Below are 19,051 nucleotides of genomic sequence, written 5' to 3' on the forward strand. Positions count from 1 at the left end.
AAGAAGTTTGCCAGCCCTGGAGATAGAAGATCCAAGACCCCAAAAGACTCCTAGAAATAGTTTGCGGGGGGCAGTGGGTGTGTCGTGGGAGACACTGGCTCCTAAAGAGCCACGTTATGAGCTCGGTTTGGAAAATTTTAAATAAGGCACATTACCCACATGCTGATAAACGCACCGTTATGGTGGTTATCTCTGGATGGCAGGACTAGAGACGGACTTGATTTTCTTCTTACGAGTTTTCTGTGCTCTCTGAGCTTCTGTATGAAAAGCATATAACGTCCCAACACCAGAAGAAATCATTAAGTGACGGAGTGGCGGTGGTAACTAAATGCTACGGTGACGCTCGTGGGGCAACAGCAACAGACACCGTCAAGACACTGTACATCTTAGAGTCACACTACCGTTGTATGTCAAAGGTATCTCAGTTTTTCAAAAGGCGTGCAACATAGTCAGGGCAAACGAGTAAGTTTCTGTCTAGGCCCTTCGAAGCAGCAAGTCCTTTGGCAGGTGGTCGCCGGTTGCCTGTACTGACACCCACCCCTGTCAGAGTTTACAAGCTGGGGCGGGGTGGGGTGGGGGTGGTTGAGGAGGCGCAGGTGGAGAAGGCCCACGGGAACTCTTATGATAAGCCCAAAGAGACTCCCCCTTCCTCAGATTCCGGGGCACCCAAGAGGGTGGATCTGATTTTCAGGTGACGGGGGCGGGGGGTGTTGTTCAGGGATCCCACCTGGGAGAGGAGATAAGAAATGCTTCTGGGTGCTGGCTCCAACTCTGTTAGGAGCTCCAGCCTCCTGAACCCCCTGGGCTCAGTTGTGTCCGACTCAGGACTGGTCATTTCCCCTGATTCTCCACTGTCTCCTCCTCCCGGGCTCTCACTGCTCCATTTCACAGCTGGGCGGGGAAGAGGAAGCTTTGAGAGGCTTGGCCAGTGACCGCCCCCGAGGTCACACAGCTGGCCAGGGCTGGAGCTGGCATTTGAGCCCGGCCTGGCTGACTCTCCAGCTCCATGGACTTTCCACCACACGGGCTGCCCTCCGGGTCAGGAATACTACCTTTGGTGGGTTCATTAGTAACCCAGGGTCTGCTGATCAGCCGACAGACACATACACATCGATCACATCCTCGACTCTGTGGGGGCCCCTGAGTGATCATCGTCCCCTTTCTCAGGTGGGAACTGAAGTCCAGACACCCAGCGGGGCTGAGATGTCAGAGAAGGCAACTGTTCTGTAAAGACACCGCCCTCCAAACCCTGTTCCCTGCCAGTCTGGGGGCCAGGGAGACCCAGCAGGAAGACTAAACCGGGAGGGCTGCTCGGAGGAGGCATCAGATAAGCCTCTCTTGTCAAATGGGCTCCCACCAAGTGTGGATGGATCAGCAAGCCTTGGAGGAGAGGAACACGTGGCCTGCCTCTGTGGATTGCCTCTAAGGGCCAAGCCCCTTGCACAAGAGTGTCTTTATCTGGAGCAGAATGCACATTCCAGCTTCAGGGCGGCAGGCACCTGGCTTCCAGGCTGCCCTGGGCTACTCATTAACCAGTGAGAGGCCTCAGGGGGGAAGGGCTGGACCAGAGTCTGCTCCAGCCTGGGGGAGCGGGCAGGGGAGGGCCCTGCTGGGTGGTGTGGGCACCAGTCAGATTGACCAGGGCTCACGTCCTATGTGACCTGGGGGTGAAGGGGCAGTTGGACCACCGCTCTGAGCCTCAGTTTCCCCATCTGTGGGGTGGAACACCACCACGGCACGCATGGTTACTGCGAGGGCCACGGGCATCTGCGGTGCCAGTGGAGTCTGACACAGAGATGGCACGCAGCGCTTGGTGGTCGTCCCTACGCAAGGCAGCACTGTGCCTGTCACAGGGCCACCTCGGGAGAAAACCCACTGTCATTCAAACCCTCGGAGGCACAGCGAATGTTGCTAAAGAGTTCCGTAAATGTTCGAGATGATTCCTCTTTCTGTTTATGACAGTGATGAGTCCGGAGGCTGACCCAGAGCGGGGGCAGCTCCATGCCACTTGGCAGCTGGTCAGGGAGGTGTCCGGAGCCGCCAGGGATGTGCCAGCCTGGCTCTCTGCACCTGAAGTCAAGCCACGAAGGACAGGTCTTGGGTGGGGCCAGGGCCCATGGCTGCCGGTGATAAGAGACCCAGGGCTGGGGGCTTGATGGCGGGGTGCAATCGGATACACCAAGGGTCTTCGGGCGTTTCTCCCAGTCCTGGCTTCCCAGGTGACCCCAGTCAACCAAACCCAGCCCTGGGGAGCTCGATGCGCAGGAGAAATTTCTGCCTAGGAAGCCAGGTTTTCAAATTCCAAACGAAGATGTATTAGTGGGTCATGAAATCAACCGAGGGGGTCAGGGTGATGGTTGTTACGAAGGCGAACAGGACAGAAGAGAGTCCTGCAGACGGGGAGGCTGCGCGTATCACTCTGTGAAACTTTGGTTTCAGTCTCACGCGTGTGTAAGTACTTGCCGCATCCTGTCAAGAAGCGTGCTTCTTACTGAATGTCACGGCTCAAAGACTTCTTTGAAAAACCCTAGGGGCTTCCCTGGTGGCTTAGATGGTAAAGAATCTGCCTGCAGTGTGGGAGACCTGGGTTCAATCTCTGGGTCGGGAAGATCCCCTGGGGAAGGGCATGGCAACCCACCCCAGTATTCTTGCCCAGAGAATCCCATGCACAGAGGAGGCTGGCAGGGTACAATCTGTGGGATCACAACGAGCTGGACACACACACACACACACAGTGAGGATGTTTAAATCAAGGCTTAGAAGGCAGCTGCAGAAAAGTGGCCTCAGTCAGGTTCCTGCCCCCATCAAACCCTTTTAACAAACACATTAAAAGCACTACTAAAGTCAGTCAGAAAGAGAAAGACAAATATCGTACATTAATGCGCACATTGGAATCTAGAAAGACGGTACTGATGAATGTTTTGCAGGGCAGCAGGGGAGATGCAGATATAGAAAACAGGCTTGTGGGCACAGCGGAGGAAGGAGAAAGGGTGAAAGTGAAAGTCCCTCAGTCGTGTCCGACTCTCTGTGACCCCATGGACTGACTACACAGTCCATGGGATTCTCCAGGAATTCTCTAGGCCTTCTCCAGGCCAGAGTACCGGAGTGAGTAACCTTTCCTTTCTCCAGGGGATCTTCCCAACCCAGGGATCGAACCCAGGTCTCCCGCACTGCAGGCAGACTCTTTACCAGCTGAGCCACAGGGGAGGCCCACAGGGAAGGGAAGGGTAGGACACACTGAGAGAACAGCAAGGAAAGATGCACCTCACCGTATGCAAAATAAACAGCCAGTGGGATGCCCTTTGCGACACTCGGTGATCAAGCCAGTGCTGTGCGACAGGTGGGGGGGGTGCTCTAAGAGGGGTGGGGTGGGGGTGGGACAGGAGGCTGACTCCGGGGGGACGGGACATAGGTATACCTGTGGCTGACTCATGCTGGTATACGGCAAAGGCCAACGCAACACCATGAAGCAATTGTCCTCCAATAAAAAAAAAGGAATAAATAAAAAAAGCCTATTGTGACCCTGAACTGGAGTGGAGGTGGGGGGGAGTTCTGTACACACTAGACAATCAGCAAAATGCAAAACGCTATTAACTTCGATTAGATAACAGAACTGTGTCAACGTGAGATGTTCCAGGGCTGATCACTGAGGGCTTGCACCGGAAGTCCTTGCTCTCACGAAGGGCAGGTGGAAGGATTAGAGGGAAAAGGCACCACGCCCAGAACTAAGCGCAGAGGCAACCACAGTAAACGCAAACGCGGCTGTTTTCACAGCTCACGGTGAAGCCACGGAGCCCAGGACGAAACTGCTCCCAGCGGGAAGATGCAGTGGAGGGACATACAGGGCTTCACTGTAACATTCTTGCAAAACTTCCCTGAAGGTTTTCCTTCTTTTTTAATAAAGAGAAAATGCAATGAAAAGATGCCTGGGACGGCAGCCCGATTTCTCGAGCATCCCATCAGCTGGGAGCCCCTTTCACACGCGCCTGACCCTGAACCTCAGCATCGACCCCGCAAGGGCCCCCCCCATGTCCAGTGCGGAGCCAGGCAGGGAGCCGGGCCAGGACTCCGGGATCAGTGTACAGCGGCTTTGCAGGGCCGTCTCCCTGCCACCAACGCACACCGGTGGCCAAGCTGGGCCGTGGACCCACCATCCCCAGGTGACCTGCGGACAGGGTCCTGGACATCCGGAGGTGACCTGCAGACAGGGTCCCGGCACTTTGATCTGGAATCTTGCAATCAGCCCCCCCGCCACCCCCACAGGTCCCTGCCACCCATGGCAAGACACCGCGACCGCGGGGAGGTCAGACGCCACTTACGTTTTGGAGGCTTCTCACAAAGCGCTGTTGCTCTGGACCTGTGGTGAGGAGAGGCAGCAGAGAAGGGAAGAAGAGGTCTAGTCAGGCTGTGAGGCACGCAGGACCCTGGGGTCTGTTCCCCGCGGGACCACCCAGCCCGCAGCGCTGGGGGCAGCAACGCGGAGTCAGTTCCTTATTGAGCGTCTACCATGTCAGGCACTGCTCTAGGCCCTGGGAACCCGTCCACATCCGGGGGGCACTTGGTGCTTCCACACACACACACGAGTGCACACACACACATACCACATGTTCACGCACAGGCGCACGCTCATACACCCCTCGCCCGGGTGCAGGGTCCCTAAAGTAGTCAGGGGCGGGAAGCAGAGCTGGGAGGAGCAGTCAAGAGAGGGAAAGGCTCTTCTTGCTGTCTGAGAGGGGGTAAGCGACCCCCACCCCCAGCTCGAACCCCAAAACCTGCACTCCCATGAGCTGCCCCCCCGGCTCAGCCATGCGCCCAGGGCTGTGAGTGACTGTCTAGATGAAGAATGTATTAATAACACTCATCCTCTGGTTAGAGGCTAAGCTTCAGTGCTCCAGGGACACCTGTTGAACTGGGCTGAGTCAAGTGGTCGCCAGATGTGACTGACCTTCAAAACTTTTTTTTTTTTAAATAGACCCCTTCGGTTCTTTGGGAGTTGGTTTGAGAAACAAGGCAAGTGGGGGTGGATCACGTCTGCCTCTCATTTCACCAGCAGAGCTGTGCTGGAAGGCTCTCCAGGTTTCCTGGATTAAAAACATGCAGAAAACCAGGAAGTGCTTCCTTATCAAGGAAGGCCTCACACTTCGATGAGCAGTAAAATGGATTAGCGGGGGCGGTCGGGGTGGGGAGGGGTTGTTAGAGCAGAGAGGCCTCCAGGACTGGGCACTTACTTCCTCTTTGTACCTGCAGCCCTGCCCGTAGGGCCTCTTCCCCAGACTCAGAGCTGGGTTCTAGCAGTCTACGGGGCCCCCGTTCCCACAGGCTCACACGGGCCCCTGCTGTGTCCCGGGCACTGGGCGTAGGAAGGCCGAGCCAGTTATTTACTGAGCATCGACTACATGGGAGGCACTGTTGGAGGCCCTGGGAGCCCGGCAGTGAATAAGACAGCTGAGGGCCTCGCTCTCTTGGAGCCTGGAATCCCATGGAGAAGGCTGACAAGGATGCCATCGAGGCTTCCTTCTCTGGGTGGACACGTGGCTCTGTGAACTCTGGGTGGATTAGTAATGTCTGCAGCGGGTGCGGGCGGTGGAAACGGCACGGCTGTTATCCAGGACCACGCCCAGGGAAGAGACGCAAAGGGGGCGAGGAAGGTAGCATGTTCAGTGTACAATTACCGGTGCAATGCTCAAGGAACCAGACGCAGAGGAGGATAACTGGGTCCAAAGTGAGACCTTAGCAGGTACATGAGGCCAGCCCAGCTCCGAGAAGAGGAAAAATGGCCAAGTCCCTTTGCATCAAGCTAGCGTGCAGGCACCTGGGCCCCTTTCTCTGGGTCTGTTCCCTGCATCTGTTGTCCCTGGAGACCACCCCTGCCCGCTCCTCTCAGCCCCCGGGGTTCTGGGTGGGCTAAGCCCACCCCCTACTTCCAGGGGTGGGCATGCGAGCTGGACTGAGCCCATCGGAGGGCTGGCATGACTGGCTCCAGGACAGGCACAGGACCAGGACTGGACACTGAGAGGGACGACAGCGGCTTGTGCGGAAAGCCCTGGGAAAAAAGGAAAGCTCTCTCTAGGCTGAGGCGGCTCTGCCGGGGGTGGGGGTGGGCAACACGCTGTGCAGCTGGGGCACCCCAGGGAGAGTGGGGCCACCAGAGGGGCGTCACGGAGCACAGAGAAAAACGAGAAAGAAACGGGGCCCCGTGACCTCTCTCAGCACCTCGATCCAGCCACACCTGAAGTGTGACTCTGGGCTCTTCCCTTAAAGGAGTCAGAATATGTGTGAACTGATTTCTGCCACTTGCCGCCCTAGGACCCCAGACTCCATCTGCCTGGAAACTGCAGTGTGAGTTTATGCATGTCCCTTTCTCTCTCTGACACCCGGGCCATCAGAAAAGGGAGCCACAGAGGAAATGAAGTCTGAGGTCCCCTGGCAGCCTTGGTACTCTAGCCAGTTGCAAAGGTTAGGACTGACCCTCCCCCACCCCTGGGGTACTTGGCTGGAGACAGAGAAATCAGCCCTTCTCCCGAGTGAAGCCTGGAGGGTTTGTTAAGACCCAGAGGACTGGGCACTCCCGCCAGGTTCTGAGTCAGCAGGGGTGGGGTGGAGATGCTCGGGGCAGGGTCCCAGGTTCTGCATTCTAACAGGCTCCCCTCGAAGTTCAGATTGCTCCTGCCAGTGACCACATTTCGAGGACCCAGACCTTAAATCTATTCCACTCTTCCCAGTTGCTTGGGACAGTGCAAAAGTGAAGGCCCAGCCAGGCAGGAGACCATAACCCTTCAGTCCCCAAAGCAGACCCCCAGTTAAGGAAAAGCGCCCTTGCGATGGCAAGGAGAGGCCAGCCTTTAAACAACTGATGCACATGGTCTCAGCTTTGGCCTGTCCCACTGCTGACCCTTCTAGTCAGCTCTCCACCCTGGGATTTATCTAAACAATGAGGAGGCAGAAAATGCCACCTGGTGCCTCCCTGGGCTCCAGGCAGGCCCCACGCTGGTCTGCCGGGAGCTGTGAGCACCCCGTCTCCGGCTTCTCCCCCAACCAGGCCACATGCCAGCACCCCATACCGTGCAGCCCGGCTGGCCCTGGCTCTCCCTGACTTACATCCGACTTGGCTGCCTTGAAAAGCCTCCTGTGGCTTTTGGACCAGGGACACTGTTCAACAGAAAACGGCTTCCCCGCTAACCGCCTTTCCAAGGTGGCACTGGCCCAGAGGGCCTGGCCTGGCTCACAGCTCCCAGCTCCCAGCTTTGGGACCACAGGCAAGTTACCTGCGCTCTCTGGGGCCTGCGCTTTCCATGTGCAAAGGGGAAGGAAGCAGCCTCTGGTGATTAGGGAGACAGATTCTCATAAGGCCCAGGGCCTGGCTTACAGAGCGTGCCCACCCCACCCACCCCAGACCAGCAGCCTCGCCAGCACCTGGGAGCTTCTAACAAGATCCCAAGTGAAGCCTCCGCCTTCCGGGTCTGAGCACTGGCACAGGGCTCAGCTACCACCCCCGGTCGTTGGAACATCCCAGGGCAGAGATGACAACCCCCAGAGGCCTGGGGGATGGCAGGCAGGGGTCAGAGGTCATGAAAGGGTAAGCGAGGGGAGAAAAATCCTCCAGGTTCTCCCAGCCTCCCAACGAATGACAATCCCCTGGATGGCTCAGGAGAGGGGAGGGGACCTGAGGCTTAGCAAGTGGACCACTAGCCTTAACTCATGGTTCAACCTAGGTAATAAAACAGCAACAACATTCGAGGTCTCAGCTTTGGGGCTTTCAGCAGAGACTGGCTGTCTGGTCCTCTCTGCAGAAGGTTGAATGTTTTACATTTAAGGAGGTGGATCAGACTCAGTCAGAGCAGAAGTTGGCAGGGAGGCTGCCCTGAGAGGTGCCCGCTGCAGCCAGGCCCAACCCTGCCCCCAGGACCCATGGAGTGGTGCCCAGGTGGAAGTGGGCGGGTGGGTGGGGGTGGCTGGATTCCTCCAGTTCCAGCCTTGAAACACCCCCTCAAAAGCACTAAGGGGCCCCTGAAAGGGCTGGGGGTTCCGCTACCCTTTGCCGCCCTGCCAGCCCTGCTGAAGGAATCCAGCAGGAAGGCTCCCACCCGCCTGGGACCCACCAGCAGAGGGATTACACCTAGGAAGGGGCGGTGGGCTGGGCAGGCTTCAGAGTCCCAGGGATGTGCTGGGTGAGACGGAGGCGCTCTTCAGAGAAACTGAGCTGCCAGCAGTAATAAAAACATATCCACCTTGAAAAAATACTGGCTCGATTTTATAAAACCGAGTAAACAACTTAAAATACATGGGCGGCCCGGAGCTGCCCCTTGGAGACCATCTTGCAGTGACTTGTACCCTTTTCTTCAGGCCTGGGATGCAATCTTTGCAAACTCACAACTTCCATTGATGAGAAGTGGAAGCAGCAACAAATTCTGCTCAGTCCCCAGTGACAGAGGCTGGAAGGCAGGGCTTCTTTTTTTAAAAGATTCATTCTGACCTATACTCTTCTACCAAGAATACTGAGGGTTGATTTCCTTTTGGATCGACTGGTATGATCTCCTCGCTGTCCAACGGACTCTCAAGACTGATGGTGAAGCTGAAGCTCCAATACTTTGGCCCCCTGATGCGAAGAGCCGACTCGTTGGAAAAGACCCTGATGCTGGGAAAGATTGAAGCAGGAGGAGAAGGGGACGACAGAGGATGAGATGGTTGGATGGCATCACTGATTCAGTGGACGTGAGTTTGAGCAAGCTCCGGAGACAGTGAAGGACAGGGAAGCCTGGTGGGCTGCTGTCCATAGGATTGCAAAGAGTCAGACACGACTTAGCAACTGAACAACAACATACTCTTCTACCAATGATGGAATAAAACCCCACTTTCTTCCCCCAAGGAAGAGTTTTTCATTAAAGACCTGTTGCGACAGCTCTGAACAGAGCATCTCTGAACTCTAGGCCCCAGATCAGGTGGCCCCTTGCAGAGCGAGGGCTTGGACATCCTGAAAACCGACGGGACCGCAGCTGAATCCTTAAAGGGGGCCCCACAGGACCACCACCCCTGTGCTGATGATGTGTGCTCCCCAACAGAGAGAAAAAAGGGTCCTTCCCAGCTTCACTCAGCAGGCATTTCCCTTGGAAGTGACACTTCCTTACAGGTTAGAATCAGAGATGGGGAGGGCTTGCCTAGGTCACACAGCAAGCCAATGGCCAAGGGCTCTCAAACCCTGATGCTGTGGTGCCCTTTAACACAGGTGCCCGGTCCACCTGCCACCTGCCTGGGGCCCAGGACAGGGTCTGGAACTAACATTTGTTGGAGGGATGTATGGAGATGGGTGGATGTAATTTCCAAGCCTGGACCCACTCAGACGGTCAAACTGCAGGCTCTTATTTCAGGACAAAGGGACTCAGGCAGCAGTTATCTGCATGGTGCATGCCATGACCTCGGTCAGGTGACTGGATAAAAGGCAAGACCTCGCAGGTCTGGGTTCCAGGCAGAGAAGAGGTCCTCTGGGGCTCAGAGGAAGGCGAGATTAAGCCCACCTGGAGGCAGATCATCTTTTGGGGGGGCTTATGATGTGCCAGCATCATTAAGGGGCTGCAAGAAGCCTTCATGGAGCAGGTGGCCTCAAGCTGGCCCTGGGGGAGTGGGACTTAGGAGGGAAGGAAGGAAAGGCCTTTTGGGTCGAGGTATGGGGTGGGCTGAGAGCCCAAGGCTGGGCCTAGGAGCAGAAACCAGCCGGATCACGCGGGGCGCTGAGATACGGGAGCAGGTGAGAACACGCGCTGGATGGGAGCCAGATCAGGTGAGGCCCTGAATGCCAGGCTGGGGAGTTTGGACCTGATTTCACGAAGCACTAGGGAGCCCCTGCCGGCCTGGGAGCCGGACAGCGATGAGGTGGTGAGAGCTGACACCCCCACTCCCCAGCCCCCTCTTTCCTGGCAACCCCACAGACGAAAGCGAAGCCGAGGAGGCATTATCTGGGTGAGCAGGCTGCGGTCTTGGGCTGGGGTGGCATTCACCCCGAGAGGAGTCACCAGGTGCCATCGGGTAACAGAATGGCTGTTCTGAAGATCAAGGCCTGAGTCCACCACCAGGCATGAGCGGCCCTGGGTCTCCAGGTGCCGGCTGGCCGTGGGGCGGAAGGGCAGAGCCTTCAGGACCGCCCCCTTCCTGAGCCCTGCCCCAAAGGAGCATGACTCGGCTGAAACCCAAGGCCAGCCGCACTCTGCACCCCCAGCAGGCAGCAGCACCCTGGCGGCGTTAAGGACTTTCTGCGGGGACCCCGCGGCAGCTCTTCCATTCTGTACGGAGGGGAGAGTGGTGGGAAGGGGAAGACTCACAGAATGTCCCCACCAGGGAGCCCACAGAGACATCGTCCCAGCCTCCACTCAGGGAGGGTAGGCTGAGGGCCAAGCTGGTGAGGGGTCAGGCAGAACCACAAGTGTGTGAACAAGGGCCTCTCGCCGATGGAGGCTCCCTTCAGACCTCAGTCTCCCCATCCATTAAATAGGTGTGTGGGGTCCGCTTAACTCCCTGACCCCAAAGTCCCCACACCCCCAGCCACCTTCCCTAGCGTTCCTAGCCCCTGGAGAAACGCCCTGGGATTGTTCATTAACTCCTTTCTGATACAGATCTTCTTTCCCTAGACTGGGAGCACCTTCAGCCCAGGGGCTGGTCTATGTACCATCCCTCCCTCCGGCTTTTGTCCTAGGCCAGAAGCCTTGAAGACGCGCAGTAAAAAAAGCCTGTGTAGTGAAAGGAGGGGCAGAGATGCTGGTTGTCCTTCCAGGTCCCAGCTGTGTGACGGGCGAGAAGGCTCTTTTCTGAGGGTGGATGAAGTTTTCCAGAACATGGAGGTGAGAACCCCCGAGTCAGGCACAGGGTTTAAATGCAAGAAGGGATTTAAGACCCATCGGGGCTGAAATAAGCATCGGTTCTGGCCCTCGGCGGCTTCTCTGCCCACTTTCAGGGTAAGTTCAAAGCTGTCGGGTGGGGGCATTTCATTCATTGAGCTGGCGGCACTCGGGGTGAATAAGACAGGCCAGGCTCAGTCAATGACTCCCAGGTGCAGGCTAGCTGTTCAGAATGGCCAGGAGACCTGTATGTTCGGACGAGCGTCGGCTCCACAGTGGTCTGCTCTTTGAATAGAGAAAACGGCAGAACCGAGAACGGGATGACGCCCTTGTCATTAACAACAAACCGGAACTGCAGCTAGCTCGCCGAACAGATCCTAACCACCCCTGGGCCCAAGGGGAAATCAGAACTGAAACGAACACTGATCTAAAATGGAATTAGAAGGAATACATGTCCATCTAGATATCTGAGGGGTACAGCCAAAGCTGCATGCAGAGGGCAACGTATACTCTTAAAGACCTCACTGTTATTATAGGAAGGGGTAGACGGCAGAGATGAGAGACAGAATGTCAGCCAGACGCACAGCCTGAAGCCTAGACGGCACTTCTTAAAAAAGGATCTTTAAGGACCACTTTTACTTTGTACAGTGTTGTATTGCTTGAGCTCTACTGGTTCTGTAATTAAAAGCCCCTCTTGACAGTTTCTCATAAAGTTAACAAATATCTACCCTACGCCCCAGCCGTTCCACTCTTACAGAAATGAAAATATACGCCCCCAAAGAGACTTGTACACAAGGGCTCATAAAAGCTTCATTCATAACCACCCTGGACTGGAGACAAGCCAAATGTCCCTCCACAGGAGAGTGGACACAGCAAACCGAGGGGGGTCCCCTCAGCGGTCCACTCCTCTGCAGCACCACTGGCACCCTCGACAGCGCGGATGGACCTTAAATCATCCAGCGGAGAGGAGCCAGACACAGAAGGGTATGTACCGTATAAATCCACCCGGCTCTAGGCCTGGCAAACCTAACAGTGATGGAAATCAAAAACTGGTTGTCTCCGGGAGCGGGAGGGCACACGTCCACTTTCCAGGGGAGCTGCAAATGTTCTCCAGCTTGACCTGAATGGTGGCTACACAGGTGTAGCAATCTGACAAGACTCAACAAACCGTAACAGAATCTTTGCATTTCACTGAATGCAAATCATATCTCGATTTTAATAGATTTTTTTAAACAGTCACAGTTGAAAACTTGGAAACATACTGATGCCCAGGCTCCAGCCCCTGGGGACTTGGGGCCTGGGAACCTGAATGTGTACCAAGTCCCTCAGGTTAATTCTGCTGCCAGACTCCGGTTAAGATAACCCGCCCCCCTGCCTGCACACCCCTCCCCTTTGCTTGTGTTGGGTGATTTCTCATCTGCAAGTTGGTATTTAGAGACAGAAGAGCAAGTTCCATCCTCTCTGCCCTCTCCCTGCCCCCTCAACCCCTGCCCCTCAGCCGTGGTCTCCAAACGAAGCCTCTGAGCAGGTGAGGCGGGCAGGGACGCCCTGATCCACGCCTTGTCCAGGGCGGATGCCCTCCAGCCCAGGCGCCAGGGCTACCTGCTCTGAGGAGGTCAGAGGCACAGTTAATGGCCTGTGTACCTGTTAAACAGTGTGTCCGGGCCTTCACCCCGTGTTTACGACAAGAGCTCAAGGCAAGATTCGCTGGCACGGAAAATGCTTTTATGCCCTGACGAGCAGTAGCCTGGCCACCTTGGGTCCCGGACTTCTGCCTGGTTCCCGTACTCCCCGTGAGGGTCTCCTGCCCCCTCAGGTTGACCTGGCTTCTACGCCGCTGCCCCTAAACCCGGCCTTATGCTATCTTTATCTCCACTGCCCGTGTGCCCAGCGCTCCACCGCCTGGTTCCTACTCCTCTCTCCAGCCGGGTGCCCTGCGAGGCTTGTCTACTGCCTGCCCTGTGCCTCTGCGCCCGCTATGCCCCCCTGCCTGGAATGCCAGCCCGCCCTGTCCCTCTGCCAGCTCCGGCATCCTCTGAGAAGCTGGAACGTCTCCTGCCTACACCCTTGGCGTCTCACACCCAGTGAGAGCAGTCACGGGCGGCGGGGTCACCAGGGGCGGTCATCCTGCCAAGCGCCCTCTCTCTGGGCTGTGAGCTCTTTGAAGGCCAATATTCTACTCCAAATCCAGAGCCCAGTGAGAACAGACCAGAGCAAAGAAATGAGGCACGTTTAAAAAAAAAGAAAAGAGCTCCCACTCACACTTGGAAGCACCCCTCCGCCCCCCGCCGGGAATTTCCACACACAGGGCTCCTCCCCAGAGAACCTGTAAATTCACTTTGGCCGAGATAAGTTGGCCATCACGGAGGAGTGAGACGTGACCCTGAAGACCTCACTGATGACCTTTGGCAGAGGTCAGGAGGCAGCCCACACCCGCCTGCTGACCCTGGGGTTCCAACCCTCACTGATGACCTTTGGCAGAGGTCGGGAGGCAGCCCACACCTGCCTGCTGACCCTGGGGTTCCAAGGCCAGCCTGGATTCCCACTTGGACCCCTCCCAGCTATAGCCTGGCTGCACCCCAGGTGTCCTCTGCCATTTATTTTCCAGCTCTTTCCTGTATACAGGAGCGTGCTGAATGACTCGCGAGTGTCTTATCATTTCGGGACCTTTGGAAAGGCCTTCAGATAAAGCCTGACAGGGTTCCGAATCCCTTGACAAGCTGACAGGTAGACAGTGAGCAAACGCCACCCTCAGAGCCTACACTGCCAGTGTTGGGGGGGAGGTGCGGTGCTGGCAGTGGGGTAGGAGGGGCCCCTGGAGAGGCACAGAGGAGGGAGAATGAGTAACTAGGGGCAGAATTAAGGTGCTGAGGGGCCCACATACTCACCCTCCAACCCTGAAGACCTTTGTCCCTCATGTTCCCCAGGTGCTGGTCCAATTTCAACTCTGCAGTGACTAAAGCTCCACAGAGCCCAAACTCATGGCTGACTGAGGAAATGCTTCTGAAGCCTGACCCTGGCGCTGTCCAATCGAGGCCAAGTCCTCTGGGAAGCCCTCAGTTTGCCCATCTGTAAAATGGGCGCCACCCACTCACTGGGGCCTTCCGACTACACAGGTGGTGCCGGCTCTCCTGAGGGTGAGATGGGCAGGACGGGGCGGGGCGGGGCAGGGTGCCCGAAGCTGCGCCACAGGTCGTCCAAGGGCAGCCCCAGAGGACAAGAGCCTGAGGTTGAGACTCGGCCCTTGCCACACACCACAGTGACCCAGGACCTCGTGACACCCTCTAATCGGCAGCTCCGAAGCCGAGCCCGGCTTTACAGCTTACCATAGGCTTATTCAGCCTCATCTCCCTCAATCCCCTCAAGGACGCCGTGAGGCCGGCTTGGCGTCCTTGCTGCCTGGACTGCAAAGCTGAGGTTCAGAGTGGACAGGGGAAATCACCCAAGGTCGTCTGCCAGCTAAGACAGAGGCGCAGTCCTTGGACTTGGCTCCCTGGGGACAAGTTCCTGCCTCTCATTCTCCAATTACCCCTTAACCAGTTTACTCCACCCATTTTACAGATGAGGAAACTGAGGCCCCCAAAAAAGGCTGCCCAAGGTCAACAAGGGCAGGGGGCGTTGCACCAGGCCCAAGACCTCTAGCCAGTTCCCCACTCCTACGCTACGGGGGTTCTCCTCCAGGGCCCGCCAGCCACTCCACGCCATTCTGATGGAATTCCACCCCCACTGCACCCCCACAGCACCCCGCTCGCTGTGTGCCCACCCCACACTCCCCGGATGCCTCCCTGGTCGAGAGGGAGGCAGGCGGTTGCTAAGCGCTCACCACCCGCTCGCTCTCATAAAAATAAACTCCTTCTGGCTGGGAGTCTCTGGATGAGATTCCCCTCCTTTCCAGCCAAGAGAAAATTAAAAAGAAATTAAAAAAAGATCTCCCCCATGACATTTATTTGAACGGCAGCAGCGCCAAAGCAGGGGCCGATTCTCCCAAGTCCAAGTGGAGCCACACACAACTCAACCTCAGCCCCGAGACCCTCTGTTCAAGTGTCCGGGCAGTTACTGAGCTGATTTATTTCCCCAGGCAGGAAACGGGGGCCAGGGCTGCCTCCCAAGCCTCTGGGGCTGGTCCTGGGGGAGGCCAGGATCTGGCAAAGCCCAAGCAGTGACCAAAATAGCCCAGCCCAGCACACACCTCCCTCCGAGTGCCCGGGAGGGCAGCCCACAGGTTCCCCTCCCGTCCAGGACGAAGCCTCGGGCGCCGGCCGCCGGCAAAGGCCCCTGAGAGCCTCCCTCTGACTTCCCCAGGTGGGAGGGGGACCAGAGCCTCCAGCACAAAAGAGGAACCCCCAGCAGGAAGGGAGAGATCTTGAGAAGGATGTGTCCCGCTGTCCCTGCCGGCTGTCCCTGGGGGCCTCCATCCTGCCGCTCCAGGTGGCTGGACGTTGGCACTGCCACCTGCCCGCCGCACCCTCGGAGCCGCGCCACCCTGTCACCTCCACCTGCTCGGCCCTGCCCTGGAGAACCAGCTCTGGGTGCTTGGTCCTCCAGGCACCCGGGGACACTCCCTCAGGTACAGTTGAGGACATGCGAGTGTTCGCAACGGGGAGCCAGAGACAGAAGCCCCACTTGGGGACACACACGTGCACAGCCAGGCACTCAGAGATACAGTCACACACACACACAGGTTCACACAGACGCACTCCAGGGGGCACAAGGGCACACATCCCAAGACACGGCCGCACAGGTATCACAGACACACACACCCGAGCATTCACACGCACTGCCCAGAGCACGGAACAGCAGACACACACGGGGACACGCGAGTGCCCGGGGAAACAGCCACCCCTAGAAACACACAGACACACACACACACGGGGACACGGAGGTATCTGCAGACCCCCAGTGAGATGGAGACACCGGAGCGCGTGCACACACACACACACACACACACACACACACACACACACACCTGGCTCCTTGCTGAGACGCCCCAGCCCTTTCGCAGGGAAACAATAACAGCCCCGCTGGGGGACGGGGCGAAGGACCCTTTGTCCCGCCCTTGGTGGAACTGGGGGCCCCCCGGGGGCGGGGAGGAGGTCGGGGCTGGCGCGGGGCGCGGGGACTAGGCGGGGGCTCCGCGCGCCCGGCTCCGTCTCCCTGGGTACCTGGGGCGGCCACGGCGCTGCGCTCGGCCGCGCTCGGTTCCGCGCGCCGAGGGACTGCCCGCCGGCGCGATCTCTGGCCCGCGGGGTCCGCTCTTCCGGCTCCCTCTCGGCGGGGCCCGATCTCGGAGCTCGCGGTCCTCAGGGCTCGGCGTTGACTAGCGAGCCAGGCTGCGGCCAGGACCCGGAGCTCGGCGCTGGCGGCGGCGCGGAGGAAGCAGTAATTTATAAGCGGCTTCTTCCTGACCTCGCGTGTCTGTTGTCTGAGCAGGCAGCTCTCAGCATCACCCATCCTGCTGGGTGGAAAAATACCAGCTTGGCCGGGCCGGGGGCGGGGCCCGGGGGCGGGCCCGGGGCGGGTCTGGGGCGCCTGCCACGCCCCCACGGGGGACACACGCGCGCTCTCACTCTCACTCACACACACACACACACACACGCACAGGCACACGCCGCACACGCACGCGCGCTCGAGCTCGGACACAAAGAGCCCCGAGCTCGCCGAGCGCGCGCACACGGCCTCGTGCGACGGGCGAGAGCTCAGTCCCTGCTCCCCGCAGTGGAGCGCGCCTTTCGAGGCACCTAGTTACGGCCTGACGCCAAGGAGGGCGAGGCGGGGGTGCGGGTTGGGGGGCCAAGAAGGGGCGTCTTCAGCCCCCTCCACCGGTCTTCCGATGAGGAGCCGGAGAGCCCAACCCAGCCCGAAGCACCAAGCCCACAGCTAGCCCTCCACCTGGCTCAGGGGATGCGGCCAGGGCTTCCCGGAGAGCGGTGGGGTCCAAACCACGCCTCTGCTTCCTCCCAGGTTCTCTGAGCCTCTGGATGCCCCCCACCCCCCAGTAAAGACCCGCGCGACCACCTTGCCCTCCCACCTTCTTCCCGGGGGCCTCAGGGTGACCCCTGGGACAGAGCGCCCTGGCTTCTACCTTAGGGCATCGGTGACCTTAGGGCACTGCTCGGGCTCCCTCTCTTAATTCAGTTTCCTCAGCTCTCAAATGGGAACACGGGGAAGAGGGACGGGGATACATCTTCCCTGGCTGCGGTGCGAGGAAGACGGAGGTGAACAGTGCAGACAGCTCAGAACAGCAGCTCCCCAGCACTGAAGTGCCAAGCAAGTGTCTATTTTTAAATGAAAATGGGGAATGTGCCATTACTCTTGTCCTTATTTGCATGGGCAGGCTGCAGAGACCACGTGCCCAGCCTGAGGACCGCGCTGTGTGGCTTCCAGCCTGCCCTTCCCCTCTCTGAGCCCAGCACTGACCGGTCACCTCTCAGGCCGCCTCCGCAGCTGGGCGGCTGTGTGCAGAGAACCTTTTAGACTGAGGTTGAGAGAAGAGATACCAAACAAGGGCCCCGCAGAGAGCCACCCCTGACACCAGACCTGGCCCAGCCCGAGTCCAGCGCCTGGAGGCACTCTGGAGCGCCCTCCAGAAGGCAGATCTCTCTCTCCTCTTCGAGGCCCCTGCTGTCCATTTTGACTTTCTAGAGGCTGCCCCCCACCCCTCAGCTCCAGCCCAGCCAGCCCCTGGCCCCTGCCTTCCCGCGCCTTTCTCCAGGCCTTGCCTGACCCCCTCTGCTGACCCAGGTGCCCCTTCCTCCAGGAAGCCCCCAGGGGCTGGCAGTGCCTGCAGCACGGCAGCTGCCCCGAGTGGCGCCCACTCTTGGCCCCCTCAGCTCTCTCCTTCGAGTTCAAAGCACCTGCACCCCTTTTACAGGTGAGGAGACCAAAGTCTGGAGGCTGGGCAGCTGAGTCCTCACCCTGCTCCCCTCCTGGGGTGCACGGGGCTGTCCCTGAACTGAAGGAAGGAGCAGATACCCCGAAAAGCCTCCCTGCAGCCCCATCACTGCACACAGCAGCAGGTCCCCGTGCAGGGAGGTGACTGTGGCGTTGAGGATTGAGCTGCAAGGAAGCTTGGACTGAGCCAGTGAGCGTGGGCTGGGGGGCCACTGGCGCTGAGCTGGGCAGTGGCCTGTCCGGGGATTCAGTTTGGAAAGGCTGTCGGGACAGCTGACTTCCGGGTGGGTCAGTGTAGCGCAGCCCATACGGGCACAGGAGCGCGGATGGGGCCCTTTCAACTGCCTGCTTTCTCCCTCTGGCCCACCCGCTCCCTGAGGGACAGGACCTTGTCCTGTGTGGCTCGGTCAAGCCCTGGGCCCAGCACACAGAGTGTACTCAACAAATGTTTGTTGCGTTTATCTAAGGAACGCTTGAGTGGCACTGAGCCACACCGCTGCCTGTGGGGCACTGTAGACGCATTTAAATAACTTGCTGACTCCCGAGACCACACTGTGAGGGTGGCGCCGGTGATCTCCCCCATTTTACAGAAAGGAAAACTGAGCCACAGAGAAATGAAGTCGCTTGCCAGGGGGCTGGTGGCAGAGCTAGAATTCAAACCCAGGCCACCTAGTTCCAGAGGCCACACTCGTAACTGAAAGGTTTTGGGGCGGAGGGGTGGGGGAGGCTTCAGTGGCTGCTGGACACAACCCAGCCCCAGAGGGCAGAAGGGGGAGAGGGGGAGGGGAGCGGAGGCAGAAAGGTGATGGAAAGTGCTCTGACCTCCACCCAGGGCGAAGCAGAGCCACCCAGAGCCTGGAGACCCCCAGGGTCCACCCCTCAGGTGCCCCCCGCCCCACCGCATTCTGTGGGCCTTGGGCCGGCAGGCCTGTTGTCTGGGCCTGAGGGGATGATCAGAGTCTGGCCTCATTGTGACAACAGGTCTCAAACTTGGTTGGGGGTGGGGAGGTCTGCACTGACTTGGACTCCACTGGGCTTTAAAATATTTTGAGTTAATTGCTGTGAACAAATAGTTGCAAGAGTTTTACCAACTGGAACATCTGCCTTCTCTGGAAAAGGTGGCAAGATGGAGCCACCGTGGGCCCCTTATCTTGGAGCTCAGAGGCTTCGGCCTCCCCCTCACAGGGGGTGTGGCTCCCCGAGGGGCCAGTTCCCTGCGGAGAGCTGAGTGTGAGGCTGGGGAGTCGGGGGCAGCTGAGGCTCCGGGATCCGGCTGTGAGCACCAAGGAAGAGGACACATTGGCGGGAGGAGGGACCTTCAAGGGAACCCGGGC

General features: G+C 58.4%; 1 protein-coding gene across 4 annotated transcripts in view; it reads right to left on the bottom strand.

Moving 5' to 3' along the window:
- Positions 1 to 16,289, bottom strand: part of SLC6A6 (solute carrier family 6 member 6) — an 81,798-nt gene extending 65,509 nt beyond the window's left edge. For 2 of the 4 annotated variants that reach the window (XM_018067226.1, XM_018067229.1), the window contains exons 1-2: positions 15,989 to 16,096; positions 4,320 to 4,357 (exon numbers count right to left, since the gene is read on the bottom strand). Coding sequence is in view for 1 of the 4 variants with exons in the window: in XM_018067225.1 (XP_017922714.1) it covers positions 15,989 to 16,277 (289 nt within the window). In the remaining 3 variants the exon portion in view is untranslated. Of the gene's footprint in view, positions 1 to 4,319; positions 4,358 to 15,988 lie in introns of all 4 variants that reach the window. The other 2 variants (XM_018067228.1, XM_018067225.1) reach the window with 2 other exon arrangements.

Source organism: Capra hircus, chromosome 22, assembly GCF_001704415.2.
Source record: "Capra hircus breed San Clemente chromosome 22, ASM170441v1, whole genome shotgun sequence".
NCBI lineage: Eukaryota > Metazoa > Chordata > Mammalia > Artiodactyla > Bovidae > Capra > Capra hircus.